Source organism: Apus apus, chromosome 1 (genome assembly GCF_020740795.1).
Source record: "Apus apus isolate bApuApu2 chromosome 1, bApuApu2.pri.cur, whole genome shotgun sequence".
NCBI lineage: Eukaryota > Metazoa > Chordata > Aves > Apodiformes > Apodidae > Apus > Apus apus.
Window position 1 is genome coordinate 85,814,270 of NC_067282.1, and position 15,471 is coordinate 85,829,740.

The 15,471-nt window shown below is 36.1% G+C and overlaps 1 protein-coding gene across 5 annotated transcripts in view; it reads left to right on the forward strand.

Annotated features, from left to right (window-relative positions):
- Positions 1 to 15,471, forward strand: part of ROBO1 (roundabout guidance receptor 1) — a 727,411-nt gene that overhangs the window by 466,671 nt on the left and 245,269 nt on the right. For all 5 annotated transcript variants that reach the window (XM_051640235.1, XM_051640252.1, XM_051640268.1 and 2 more), the window contains one exon: positions 1 to 128. This exon is cut by the window's left edge and continues 199 nt beyond it. In XM_051640235.1, the coding sequence (XP_051496195.1) occupies positions 1 to 128 (128 nt within the window). The remainder of the gene's footprint in view (positions 129 to 15,471) is intronic.

Consider the following 15,471-nt stretch of genomic DNA (forward strand, 5'->3'; position numbering starts at 1 on the left):
CGGATCTTTATTTTTCTTACGCATAGTCCATGGGCGCAAGAGTAGGCCAGATGAAGGTGTCTATGTCTGTGTGGCAAGGAATTACCTTGGGGAAGCTGTAAGTCATAATGCATCACTGGAGGTGGCAAGTAAGTACTTGTTTTTTCCCACTCTTTGGTAACAGCCATTTGCTTTGATGTTATTTGAAGGTAAATATTGTGAGCTGCCTCTGAGGCATTGACTTAAAAAGACAATGAAGGAATTAATGTGGGTAACTATTACTGATACAGAAATAGGAAAACAGAAAAGTAGTCAGAAGAGGTATTATATTACTGTTGAAATTGAGACTTTTTGGTGTGTTCTTACTATTTTTATACTTTAATGCAATTATGATGTTTATTAGATTTGGTATACTTAATTTTAATTTACAGAGCTTTTTCCTTTCCAAAGCGCCATGCAAAATTAAGTGTGTAATAGGAAGTAGGATAGCCAGGATTTGATCTCGTAGGGTATATTTGGAAATGTTGTTGCACAAGTAAACACTAGAAAAAATGACAACACATTTAGAAACAAAATATTTCATTATATTTTTCTCTAAAAGAAGTGGCTCACAAATTATCTCTCTAGTTCTAAGTATTCAGCCAACAGAAGGAATGGTCAAGTATGTTCACATCACTTTGTAATGCTTATCTCTTCCTGTATACCCTTTAAACTTTACTTATTTTAAAGGAAGAGAATGTACATGAAAGGGTTTTAAGCATTCATATGGGGGGCCAAGTGCAGGTCAAAAAATACTAATTTTGGGGTACTGAAGTATGAGAGGAAACTTTGCCATTCAAAAGTTAGATATCTATTTTAAGTTGCTTTTGTAGACTTCCTCTGTAATCCATAGCAATTTGTCTGGTGTGACGTTGAAAAGCCAGCTCAGAGCTGGATGAGCTGTTCTCTGTAAACACTGGTCTCTCCAACTAAGCAATTCATGCTATTTACTAGCTCTGACGAGGCTTCTAAGTTTTGGACAAGTTAATAAATGCTACCCTTGGTGTGTAACTTTGGAAGAAGGGCTAGGTTTTCATAACTTTCACAAAAGACAAAGGAAATGGCCTATAAATTTGTGCATTTACTTGAGTTGTTTGCCAAGTCTTGCCCACATTCACAGAAAATCCCAAAGATGTTCTTCATCCTTGTGTCAGAAGGATCTCGAGCATCACACACAGTGCAGTAATACATAGGATTAAGACCTATGACCAGACTGTTTCCTTTTTACTGCTTTCAGTGATAAAAGTAATTAGTGTCTGGTTAGCTGGAACTATGCTTACTCAGTAAACGTATAAGGTGTTCAAATTATCTGTTGATTGCTTACTCCCAGTTGTTATCTCCAGTATCTCTTGTAGGTGTATTTTTGAGTGGGCATTACAGTTGAAGAGATTTTTCTTACTGCTGTTGTTTATTGCACTGCTTGTTGATTCTTAAAATTATTTTTAATGTTCTGTCCATGCAGCAAAGTATACAAATGAACAGTTGTGCTTGTTTCATGTTCTTATGTGAAGTACCTTGAAGTAATGTTTGAAATGCTTATAGTGACTTTGTTTTCCACAATTTTTCATCAAAACCCAGAAATGTGAGGTCAACTTCAGTGATGGTACACTATGACATGCATGAATTTAACTGGTATATAGTTGTTAAATGTTTGTGACCTCTGTCACAAGTCATTTTGATTGTGGTGGAATCTAACTGCCAGGGTCTGAATGCAAAATATTGACGCCACCTAACATTTTTTAAGAGCCTCTGCCAACACTCAAGACAAAAAAAAAACATTAGTATCTCCTTAAAGGGATTCAAATGTACAGTGTCTAACAATAGTATAGCATTAAATTGTTAATCCACCTCAAAATTACTCTCGTGTTGAGGACTAGTGTCAGAAAATAAACATCAGTGGTGCTGTACAGGAAAAAAGAATAATCACAATCTTTATTTGAAAATAGTTTTTTTAGATATAATGGTATATAGTTTTAATTGTATACCAGTAGATTATACACAGAGAATGTTAACAGCAAAGGCTATGCTTTTAATAAAAAAGGTAGTGATGTCACAGTGCAAAAGCACCAAAACACTTTAAATAGCACAGAAGAGGTGAGGAACAAGGCAACAGTTGAAGGCTGGTAGAATAAATTTTCATTACATTAAAAATCTGCACTATAGCTGTAATGCTGTCAGCGTTATAAACTTAGTTATATTCACAGTGGACTGCTGCAAATCTGCAAACCAAAGTTCTTGATACACCTGTTTTGAGCACTACAGCATTCACGTTTGTATACATATAGTCATATGCAATTGCTGTTTAATACATTTTTGTATGTTTACAGAGTAAAATTGCCTTTGTTTAGTTTCCTTTTACAAAGCACAGAAGATCATTTAGAGTTCTCATTTAGTTACACACTTTGATGCTGCAAGTTTAATCAGAGGACTTTTGTGAAACATAAAAGGCAAAAGCATGTTTTGCCCTGTAATTGCTAGCTCTCTCTGGAACAGCAGCTCCTTTTTGCACCCGTTTGTTTCATAATATGGTAGGGAATTAGTCACAAGTTTTTCTTCCATCACCTCTTATAGTAACAGCTTGTTCCTTTACTGCTCAATGGATGTGTAAATTTGACTTCAGATCCAGGTTAATAATAAAATGTTGCCTGATTTTTTTCTTGATTTGAAGCATTATTCTCACAGATTTTCTGAATGGAGACTTGCTGTATTTGTTTGAACTTAATTTGAAGTGGAAGAAGGTTTCAGTATGGTAGCCCAGAAAGGGTGTCAGGTAACTGTAGTCATCCTTCAGACTTAAGTTGCTACAAGACCATTTGCCTCTGTCGTCCTGACTTCCTGAACTCAGCCTTTTGATCACTGGAGATATACTTAAATTAGGTCCCCATTTTGTTTTTGAGGAATGTAACTAGTTTCAGATTACTGTCTAGCAGTAACACATTCTCCAGTGGTGAAAGGTCCTGAGGAACGTGAAAAAGGGCATGTCCCTGTCAAAACAGAACTGGTTAATTCTCTCCATAAATGTCAACTTTTACAGGTGGGAGTACAAAATGGAACCATATTTGATCCTCAGAATAAGGGCTGGAGACTGTTTTGGCTATCACACAAACAGTTGTAAAACAAATGTTGTTTTTCACAGTAGAGAAGTAGAAGCAGTTTTGGAAAAGTGGAAAGTTACCCATTAGCAGACTGGGAAAGTGGCTGCAGCTGCTTCATATGCTTGAATTTCTCAGGATTGTTCATCAGAACCAAATTCAGTTATTGGTGTGTGATAGTTTGAGTCAGTGTTTAATTTTTTCTTCTCCTCCAGTTACTTTTTTTTCTGAGGAAAATTTTATATCTGGACTTTGTAGGTGTCTGTTATGTAGCATTATGTAGAAACCTACCCATATCAAGAGTGGCAACAATAGCTGCAGGGGTATATTTGTCTGTCTTTCTCCATTCTGAAGCTTCTGAGGATGTGAAGAAAAATAAAATGCAAATTAATTTGGTTCTGGTCAGTAGCTTTGTGAATCTTTATTTCAAATCATGCTTGTCTGTGAACTTCTTTCTTATTTGCCATCAAAGTTCTAGGTGAATTTTATCACATTTCCGTTTCCATTGATGCGTGGATTTGCTTCTCAAGAGCTTTTACAAGTGTTCGTGAAGTATGTACACATCCACATCATCTTTAACCTCAGTAACAGAGTATCTCAAAATAAGTAGGCTGTTGTGTATAAAAGTTTTCTTACTTTTTTTTTTTTTTTTCAGTTACAATGGATAGTACTTCAGATACTTTCTACATTAGATCCCAGGAACATCCCAGTTATAGACTCGCTATGTTGAGACTTTAAAAATAAACAAACAAACCTTCCACAGCAAAGGATTGGTATGGAAAGTAACAGCTCTCTCTTACTCAGTTGTTCTAAAAAATTAATATCATTTTTATGTTGAGGAGTTCTATTTCTTTGTGTATTGTTTTCATCATATGTTCAGTCTGATGGTGGTATGCCAGTGAGCATACACTGCTGACTGCCATTGTACAGCATCAGCATTTTAAACCAAGTTGAAATTAGTGAAGATTTGCCGATTTTGTTACCTAAGATGTTCGTATCTTACTGATAAACAAGTGGCTTAATTTGAATGCTTATGTGCATATATAGCAACGACAAATCTCAGTTTTACAGTAATCTTATTAAGCTCCTAAAAGACTAGTGAAACTATGCCATTGCTTACCCCAAGCAATGGCATTAACAGAAGTTGCTTGAGGCGTAGAAGGCTTAATAGTAGTGGTGTTGCTAATGCTTCTTAAAACCTACCACTGATAAATTGGCTTTTACTATGCAGCTGTGACAAGCATTGAAAACCTAAATTACTATAAACTGAAGCATATCTTATTAAAAGATGTAAAGTAATTTAGGAAAAATTTCTTTGCAGTGAGGTCAAAGTTACATGCAAATGTACTGCTTTTTACAATGTAGTTAGCTCTGCTTGAGGAAAAAAAGAATAATTACTTTCATGTCTTTAACAAGTTTGTATATATTACTTTCCTCTTCTATTATAGTCAGCTGAAGAACATGGAGAGTTTGTATGTCAGTGTAGTCCGTTAAGTCCCCACCTGATTTTTCAAGATACATGGAACCTTCTGTTTCCTTTACTAATCAACTAGTAACTGGAGCTAACTGTCACTGTGAAGAATAGTACTGTTGCCTCCCTAAAAGTTTGGGAAATTAACCTTACATTTTATTATTTCTTTTTTTTTTTTCTTCATTAAATGAAAATGGTGTTGTCACATACCGGGTTAGATCTAATGAGAATAGCAGATGCTTTACAAACCTACCACATTTTAAATAAGGCTTACTCAGTTGTGTTTAATCTATAAAAAGAGTGAAAGGAGGGTGAAAGGTAAGTAATTTATCTTTGTTTCTCATTATATTTCTCTACCAAAGTAGCATTGGTTTATGCTCATATGTGCACCTTCTTTAAATTCTAACACGAATCACCAAACAAAGGAGATAGGGAAGTGAGGCTGCACAGAAGTCTAGCAGTGCAGCAAATGGAAATGGTTAAGTATTACAACTTTTATGGTACTGGGATGTAATTGTACTATTGTTACTGTTATACTCCTAGTACGGAGTTAGAAAAATTGATCTTCCATGAGACTTCCATGGCTGTCTGGACAGCGCTCCATGAGTGTCCTATAACATGGTTGAAAAGTGAAATAGTGACATATGTGAAGGATTTCAGTTTGAACTCATAACATGTTGCAAACAGACAAAAATATTTCAGAAGATTCCAAATGAAAAGAAAAACTGGTGAGGCGGTCTCCTCTGTTGGGTGGAAATAAGCCATATTTTTTGGATTTTCTTCAGATTGGACTGTCCTGACATGTGAAGGCAATGTGTTGAGTCTCTATGTTAATGTTACTTATGAACACAGCTTGCCTTCATGCAAGCAGTCTGCACGTGGCCCATGTCAAGTGTCAGAGAAAGCGGCTGAGTTACTTGAAGATGGTTTTAGGTAATGAAATCAAGATATGAGATCTTACATTTTCCCATTAATCAAGCTGTTTTGTCTCCCCTCATCCCTTGCCATGTCATAATTTTTAGAGAAGAGATATATTTATGACCAATGAATTTGCATGGTTGTTTCATATGCAGCTTTGTCATCGTTGTAGTATAATTGTCAGTACATAGTTGATGACAGTTTGAGTTCTAAAAATGCACTGTTTCAGAGTACATTGCTACAGAGGCTTCTACCAGAAAGATCTGAATGACTGCACTTGCCTGCTTTATGCAGTACTTTGCAGCAAGGCATAGTGAAAGCCTGTGTTATGGAAAACAAGTGCTGTTTATGTTATGGTTTTATTTGGCAAAGTCTTGTGAAAGTTATGGATGATTCTATGATTCTAGATGAGCAGTTAGTTTTAAGGTATCATAAAAAGTCTTTCTTTATTGAGTGTTTATCATTTTATTTAGAGACTAGGTTTCTTCAGATAAATGTCCACTCTTGCAGGGATAGTGGGGGAGACAGAAGGAAGAGATACTTTTTTTTAGTATTGTTTGATGAAGTTTTGATGATTCAGTCTTGCCTGTACTAATGAAATAAATGAATAAAATTAGAAATGTGCCTTATCAGAGTTATTGAATGTTCACATAGTAGAGAGGGTTACAAGATTAATTAGTACGTTGGGGGATAAAATAGTGTACAGGTTGAAAAAACAGCAGAAAACCAAACCACCAAAGCTTGACTGGAAATTCCATAGCTTAAATGTGTATCCAGACTGACACAGTTCTTTGGTATGGTAGAACTTCCTTTTGCAGTTATGCCTAAGTCTGTTCTTAAAGGGAAGTTTGATGTGTATTATGTGAACTACAACTCAACTCACATTTATTTGGGAATATCTAAAGGTTGTATAGTCTTCAGTTGTAAAATTAGTCTTTTAGGATTTTGGTTGTTCCATGGAGAGGATTTGGAAGCAGACTAGGAGAATCTTGTATTGAGGATTTTTCTCAACATATTTGAGTATTAGAGTGAATTCTGTACTCATGACAGTTCATAGTCAGTGGTATTGTTAGTGGATAACAATAATACTGATAAATGGAAGCTAATTCTAGATGTTGATACATATGAGACAATTACTGTGAAAACAGAGCACATCATTGAAAGATTCCTATTCAATGCTTTTATCTACTCCTGCCAAGTTCAGGGGAAAATAGTAGGCTAGCTGAGCACTTTCTCTGACCCAAGAAAGCTGTTGTTACATCTTTGTGTCTTCCCAGATGCTATGTGGAACAGGGATTTTAGCTTGCTTTCAGCAAAGAGAGTTCTTGATTAGTTCTGATATGGAGACTATAATGATTATTCTTAAACTGATGAATAATTTTAGGATGTTATGGTGACCATGCTGGGATGGATGATCAAGCAAATTATGTGTTTTTCAGTCTTGACAGAAATTGAAGCGCATCTCAGCAAATTCATAAATCAAACATGTGGTGGCATTCTTTCTGTGGGGTGGGTAAAAGACTATCTGAAACTCTGAACCAGAGCTGAAGAAGTTTGTTCTTGGAACAAGATGGAAGCTAAGCCTTGCAGATTTAGACTCACTATTCATTTCAGAGGAAAAAAAAAATTAATTCAAACTGTTCAGGTTTAAAGGGCTCTTTCTTTCCATGCATGCACCTGAGATAGATGTGCAAGTAATTTTCCTGAATCTGACCACTATGATGAAGTGATACCGAAGTTCTGCTTATTTCTACTGTTGCTGTTTAGAAGCCTGTGGAAGACAACTCAAACTAATAACATCAAGCAGAAGTATACTGCTAAAGGCAGGAATCCTAATGATTTGAAGACAGAAATGGAAGTTTTGATACTTTTCCATGATGTTAGGTGACATATTGCATGTTGATTCTGTATGTCCTGTGGACTGTGAAAGATAGAGCCTCAAACAGAGTTCAAAGGGGTCTTCTTGGTGGAAGTTAGCAGATGAATTGGGACCACTGGCTGTCTCCTCTTTCATTCTGGTGAGCTTCCTCTGATCCTAGGGAGTTTGTATATGTGGTTTTCAACTAACAGATAGATGTCTGGTATATTTTTTCCCCAGTTTTTGCTTTAAATTCTGGTGTCCACACCACCGCCACTCCTGACATCTTGGTAGAACTAGATGAAGTGAAGGACATAATTCATATTTTTGTTAGTGTTTACATGTCCTAGATGATAATATAGGACATAGGCCTGTAGGCAAAAGGTTATAGATAAAAGAAGAAGGTCAGACAAAAAAAAAATGCTAGTAATTTGGTGTTTTGGTGTGCTTTCCCTCCCCCCCCCCCCCCAATCCTATATTTTATGACAGCTAAATTTGGAGATAAATCTGCATTGTGCCAATTCTCTTATGTATGAATTTAGAACCTTTGGCAAATATTTCATATTTATTAGACATATTTGAATCACCATTGGTAGGAAAACAAAAATATCAGCTGTATTAAAATTGTTAAGAAATTAATTTATTTCTTTATACTGTCAACACGTTAAAACCTTTCTTAAAAGTAATACTGCTGACAAAGATAGATTTGCATGTGTCTGTGAGCTGTTTTGTTGAGAACTGCCTGACTTAACTTACATCCTGTATGTAAATTGATTTCAGTTGATTGCTTTGAATTTGAAAGAAATTTAATTTGAAAACCGCCGTGTTTCACTCCCTGCGGTAGTAGCTGCTTCTCTACGTCATCTGTTAAGCAGTGCATAGTCAGCATATGGCTGTTCCTCTCCTATTTAAACTGTTTTCTCCAGAGAAAGAGGAATTCCCTTTAGACCAGACAGACATCTGCTGACTCTCCTACTAGCAAAGCAACTGAAAAGATATCTTTCCTGTGATTAAAAGAAATATGTCTGGAGGCGCTTAGTTTTTGTACAATTAATCAAAGATTAAACACATGTGGACTCTCTCAACTGGGCTTCTTTGTGCTTCTGTGCTATCAAAAGTGTTTGGGGAGGAGCTGTATGCTAGAGCTGGTTTTACTGAAATTGAATATTTAATCTACATGCCTGCTATAATTTGGTTCCAAAAGTTCATAATGAAGTTGGAAAAAAACATTAAAAAAATAAATTAAAACAATTATTTACAACTCAAAAATGTTCCAATTAACAAAAATAAAAAAGAGGCAGAAGTGTCAAATACCTTTTCTAGCTCATGTTCTTAAAAGAAAAAAATACTAGGGTTATGTGACTTCTATTTTATACACAGTTACCACTTCGGTTTCTGTAACCATTTCCAGATGTAAAGGCATTCTTGGTCTCTTTTATTCCTCAATTTCTATTAGTAAAAGCTTTACTGGGAGAAACTGTTATTGTTAAAAGTGTGGTGTTCAGCTCATGCCTTACCCTTACTCAACAATTATACTGCAAATTGAGTATGTAATAACAATCAGCAGGTTTTTCTCTAATGTAAGAAAAAAATAATATTTAAACTCGAAAGTATACAGAATATGTAGACTTAAAAGCGCCACAAGAGTAAGATGGCAATAATTAAGTGGATTCCTTGAATACCATGCTGCTCTTAAATTTTTCATCAGACACTAGCAAGTCTCTCATGTAGACATCTTTATCTGAAGATAATTTGTTTGGCTCCAGTTTTATTAGTGGAATTAGTTCTTTGGTGTAGTCTGTGGCAAAGTTTTAAAACAGGAAAGACTCCACTGATAGTGTGACTTGTATAAAACTGTGTCTTCTTAATTGTTCTTTCTAATAACAATTGCTTTTGTTCATGAACTGATAAAATTTTCTTCAAAATATATGAAAACTTACCCACTTTCTGAGTAAATATAAATAAAATACAGTGGAAAGGGCTGCCCTTTCATAAATAGGCATCAAGCAGCATATTTTGCAAGATACTTGGTAAGGTAGCAAAATGTCCTTACACAGTAAGATGTATTAGGTATATATTAATAATTATTGAAGAAACGGACAATGAAATATTCAAAACTGACATTATGTAATTAGCTATTAAATAAAAGTAATCAAAATCTCCTCAAGATGTAGCCTTTTCACTATTAATGGGCTGAACCAGGCCTTTGGTGTTAATAAAAGGTGTAGTAGTAGGCAGTACAAATTACTTAATATTAAAATGCTAACTGAAGTAATTAGGATTTTTAACCAAAATTAGTCACAGTATTTTCCAAAAATGAAAAACAAAAAATCACAAAAGCCTGTTAATTTTAGTAAACATGGTTCGAGAAGTTTTCTTTTGCAAGAGTAATGTGAAAAGTTAACACTCCTGTTTTAGTTTAAGTACTTTAAATTGAGGGTTTTAGAAGCACTTTTTAAATGTTTGCATTTATTTATGCTTGGGAAAGAAGGAGGTCTTACTATTGCTGTTCTCTAGGCAGAAAAACTGAGGCAGGAAGAAATTAAATCTTGGTCTCATAGGGTCACAAAGATGTATGTCAGCTATGAAGATACTGGGAACTCACGGTTAGATTTGATCCTCACAAGACTGTTCTTCATCACTCTAAGGACTTTGAAACGTTTCATAGCTATTTTTAGTACTAATTGCAAATAACTTTGGAAGTCCTTCAAAATATTCAAAAAATTAGCCCTTTTGGGTGGTGCTGGGATATAAATTTAGTTCTCTAACTTGTAATTATCTATTTTCTTTCTATGGATTTCTTCCTCTGGAGTCTGGATTGCTGAATTGCTAATTTTCTGTGGTTATGGATGACCTTTTTTCTTTTTTACTTCTGCTCTGCTGACAGCTGTTTATGGATCAGATTAATATATCAAGATGATTGTATATTTAACTCTCCATTGTCGAGAGAGAGAAAGGTACAAAACAGAAATTCTAATAATATATAGGTGCTCTAAGAGGTGCTAGAGATCCTGGTACAGAGACATTTATTTTTCTGACCTCAATTGAGTATGTTTCTGCTGGAGTCAGGACTGCTCCTGTAGAAGCACGAGTGTCATGTATTTTTGTTTCATCCATGCTCAAAGTAAGTCTATAAACTCAGACTTAGCCCACTTGCTTTAATACACAGAAGATATGAAGAACAAGTCTTTGTGCTTAGAGCAGAAACATCCCAGGCTATCTTCTGTGCTCCAGCAATGAGGAGATTGTAGGCCCCATGCAGAAATGGTGCTGCCTCCCTCTACTCTCTTTGTAGGGATTCTTGAGGCACTGGTTCACTCCTGGTCTACCCTAATTTTCTTGCAGGTGTAGCCAAGCTGTTTCTTAAAATTTGTGCCTCCAGTGCCTGGTGGGGTTGTCTGAGTGACTGCAGCAGGAAGCCATGCCTCCTGTGGTTTATTCCAGTTCAGGGACCTGAGCCCTGTGAAGAATTCAGCCTGCTCTGGCTCTTCTCTGTGCTTACTGCTCTCTGTATGGCCGACGGGGGAAGATGGGAAAGTGTTGGAATGATTTTTAGCCCATCAGCCATCATCCATGCTCTTTGGTTCCTCCCACCACCTACTTCTCCTCACTGTCTTTTCTTTCTTTCCTGCTCTCCTGTGTTTAGCACAGTACATGATGTTCAGTCTTGCTCTAGGCCATCATGGGAGCCAAGTCTTGTGGGGCTGGGAATCGCAAGTTGTGCATATTTCTGCTCTATATCACGGAATAGATGCAGACCTTCAAAATTAAGAGGGTAGAAAATGGCAGCAGTAATTAGAAGTCACCATCCCTGGTTTTGCTCCTTCCGTATGCTGACATCACTTAAATATTTTGTTGCTGGAAAAAACGAAGTAATTGTAATCTTTTCCTGACTTCAGTTATAACAGAAAAGAGACCTGATTTAAACCAGTCTCCAAATTTGAAATGCTTGGTTTACATGGGACTTGTGCTCAAGCTAGTATAGTTTTATTAAAGCAAATGTTGAGGTAACTTCAGGCTGAATTAAATGCATACTATATAGAAGTTCTAATTAGTACTATATTTATATGAAAGCAGTGTAGGAGACTAAATGAAGGGACAGGTCCACCCAGGTAGTGGTCCTGACACTCGTGCCAACTTGTGGTCCCCTGGGACTGAGAGCTGTTTGCACAGTGGCGGTTGTGTGCAATAATAAGAGATTAACTTGGTGATAGCAAGGGGGTGGGGGAGTCATCCGTGGGCTTTGCTGATGAATGTCTCAGTCACAGAAACACTGCCCTGAAACAAAACCTCTTGGAAGGGGGTGGTCTGCTGTAGCATACAAAGGGAAGATTGTGGAGGAACAAGAATGGAGCCTGAAGAGGAACCTTGAGAGAGAATGAAGGAAACATCGTGCCAAAAGGCATAAAGTCAACAAAACCTGTGGTAACTGGATAAAAGTTTGTGACAGCAGAGGGAGATCATGACTGCTGACCCAATTCAGGATCAAAAAGATTTGCCCCCCTCCCTGGTAAGGAGTGTGTGTGCTAATTTACATAGCAAGCAGGGACAACCAGACTAACAGTTAAAGATGTGGTAATTAAGAGAGAAGGTTTCAGAAGTGCTGGGGCAAATAAATAGGGACACACAATGAAGCCTGGGGGTTCTCTCCTGCAGCTGGAACATATATTTCTAAGTAACACAAGACACATCATACCGCTTGCCATAATTTATTATATACATAGTAAATTATTATGAATCCAACTAATACACTGTGGGAAATTAAGAAATGTTTTTACATGGGCTTTGAGACTTGTCTCACTGTTGCCTGCTCTGCTGGGGATTTATGAATCTTGTCACTTGACTCCATCTTCTGAGCGGAATGTGACAAGTAGGTGCAGGCACTCTGTGTTTAAGAAGCTATATATATATGCTTACTACCCTGACCTCAGTTACAAAATTAAATTAAGTCTAAGAAGTTTTGTGTCTGTGAAGGAAATCAGTATGTCAAACATTGCTGAAATCTGGTGCACCTTAGCTTTCATACTTCTCTGGGAATTTCAAGCAGACGCAGAGTTTATTTCATTACTATTTATTTTATTACATTTACTCTTCAAGTAAGACCACAATGAGAGAAGTTAAAGGATAAGAAAGGGATTGTGTGATTTGCTGTTCAGACTGTTATGGCTTCCTAAGTGACATTTGAGTCTTGAAGAGATACATAATTATTCACACAGTACACAAATGAGGGAATGCAAGAGAAGTACGAAAGAATTGCAGTTGAAACTACAGAAGCAAAACTTGTCAGAGAAGAGTAATAGTTTTTAATATGTTTTTCTTCCCTGGGAAATGTTGATCCATTGGGTAAAATTTTACTGGAATGGGGAAATGTGCATCTTTTGGGTTTGTGTTTGGGTTTTTTCTTAACATTTGCTTGAAATATTCCTATATTAAAGTGAGCTGATGATACACAAGACTGGATAAGGCTCAGTGCAGTATCTTTATACTTAAGAGTTCAAGAGGATAGTAGAAAGTTCTGTGGTCTACATCTGAAGACATTAACTATTTAGCAGACTTCAGTTACTGTCTTTGCCTGTAACTAATCTCGATGGCATCCTGTAAATCCATAGACCACCAAAAGAGCAGGAAACAGTTGAAAGTAGGTGGATATGCACTACAGTCTTGCTCATCAGATTTCATTTAAAATTGTCTTGAATTGTGCATAGTATACAGAAATCTTGTATCCCTCAGCCTGTGAGCACTGAACTGCATCAGATCTGCCAGCTGAACTTGTGCAGGAAAATGAATGCTCTGCTCAGTGGCAGAAGGTGCCAGGCCCTCAGGGCTCCGTGCCTTCTCTTCCTCACCTCCCTCCCTGTTTTGGGGGGCTTTTAAAAGTATATCTGTTTTCTGATAATGCTATTTGTTGTACTTGCAGTTTTTGTCCTTAATGCCACATCCTTTGCCTTCTTTCTGGATCTCAGGCTTTGTATCTGATTCTCCCTACTGTAGATGTATTGGAGACTCTCTCTGGTTGATGCATAGAAATCATATCTGAAATATGTATGTGTAGGAGGACTAAATGATCACAGGTAGGCTCTTGCATAAGCATAGCAAAATGTCAAACTTAGAAATAAGTTACGTTGCAATTTTGAATTGGACTGAACATGAAGGCATGTCAGCATTCGTATGGATTCAACTGTTTAATTGATAAACAAGAAATGTAGGACTGTTATCTAAACATGTATATGTGTATTATATAGGTTTCATATATGTCTCCCTTGAAATAAAAAAATCTGCATACGTTTATTCAGGCATCTTGTTCAAAGCTCTATTAATTTAATCCATAGAGAAACTGCATCTTAGAAAATAAAATAAAAAAATTATTTTCAATTATTGCATGCAATAAAGATATTTTATGAGTCTGTGTGTTTTATTTTTGTAACTTAGATTTACAGTATCATCTATAAATGAAGTAATATAGCCACTAAAAAAGGTTATAGCAGGCTTTGCAGCCATATTTTTTGAGACACTCATTGGGAAACTTGAGGAAGTTCAAGGTGTGCTTAGAAATGAGCGAGCTTCTACAACAATCAGGAAGGAGTAGTGCTATTCTAGAGCTTGTTAGAGGGGAAGAAGTACTCTTGAAAGAGATTTCTTTCCAAAATATGTTGGAAAATACTGTCTGAAAACCCTCATCCTTTTTATATATAGAAATAAAATTAATACTGGCAGATGTTGTGTCTTGTTACATTGGGGAGAAGTAGCTCTATGGTGACAGGAAGATAATTGTTTCCTTGTAACAGCAATTAAATATATGGTAGGATGATTTCTTTTGTTAAAGTAGTAAACTTTTTTCAAAGCTTTTTTCTAAGCATGTGATTTCAGTGATGATTGTTAAGATGGTAAAATTACACTGTTTCCTTTTGAGCATGCTTTGCCATTTTCTTTAGAAAAACAGGAGGCACAATAATTTTGAACTAATGAAGTTCTTAGTAGAGTATTAAATGTTTCTCTTGCAGCTTTGTTCTGTAGTAAGGATTACTGGTGATGTGAATAAGACTTGTTAGCCAGTAAAAGTCTCTGCAATACAATTTATAATTAAAACTAGTGATAAATATGATGGTAGCATGTGGAGATCATAAGGGCCTTTCATTCCAGTGAAAGTTAGAGATTTTGATTAAAGAGGATTTTTTAGATTTTTATTTTCATAATTATTTGATGTCTTGTGACTGGACATGCTTTTCAGGCTTCTGTTCTCTTCTGGCATTTGCATGTTGTTTTGGAAATACTCAATTTTCTATTTACCAGTGAAAGATTTTGCTATCTAGCTATTACATTCCAGTCCCAGGATCTGTTTATGTCCTGGGAAAAGTCAGCTTTATGGTGTGGCTGTAGACACCTGAACTTGTTCATTACAGGAGTAAAGGCCAAATCCCTGCAGATCTACATAGATTGTTCGTATGTATAGGTAGATTTTTGAGGGAGTGTAACATCAAGTGTCTCCTTTGGCTGTTGTTTAACCATTTAAGTTTATGATAATTGCTGTTGAACTTATCTGGATGCTAGTTCAGGATGAAGTTCAAAAAAGGCTGTAGTTTTAAGACAGAACTGATTGGTGTGCAATCTTTTGGTGATGCAGGCAGATTTTTCTGTTACTGAGTGGGAAGTTACTTAAAAATAACTTTTCAACTATTTTCTTAACTTCTAGTAAGAAGGGGCCAGAAATATGCTGTTGGTTTTTTTTCCTCTTTAGTTAAGAATGGGAAATGCTAATGTAAAATGTTTTCATTTCTTTTAATAGTGGGGAGAATATCTTCCTTTTATCCATGGAATGTTGTGCCCAGCTTTTAGATCAGCCTTGTGCATGCTTCCAGTAAATAAAGCTGTAAATCTTTATTACTACTACTAGTATTTTTCATCTGTCTTCTGAAGGCCTAGCTACCTTGAGAAACTTGTCTGTTCTTAAAGTCACTTTCATTTGCTGTTTTTCTTTCTTTACAGATTCTTCCCCAAACTGGGGTTTATCTCTATGTGAAGTGATCTTATTAAGTTAGTCTGTGTAAACAGACCAGAACAAACCAGCATATATCATTGTGATAAGGTAGTAAGAACAGAGGTAGAGTTGTATCAGA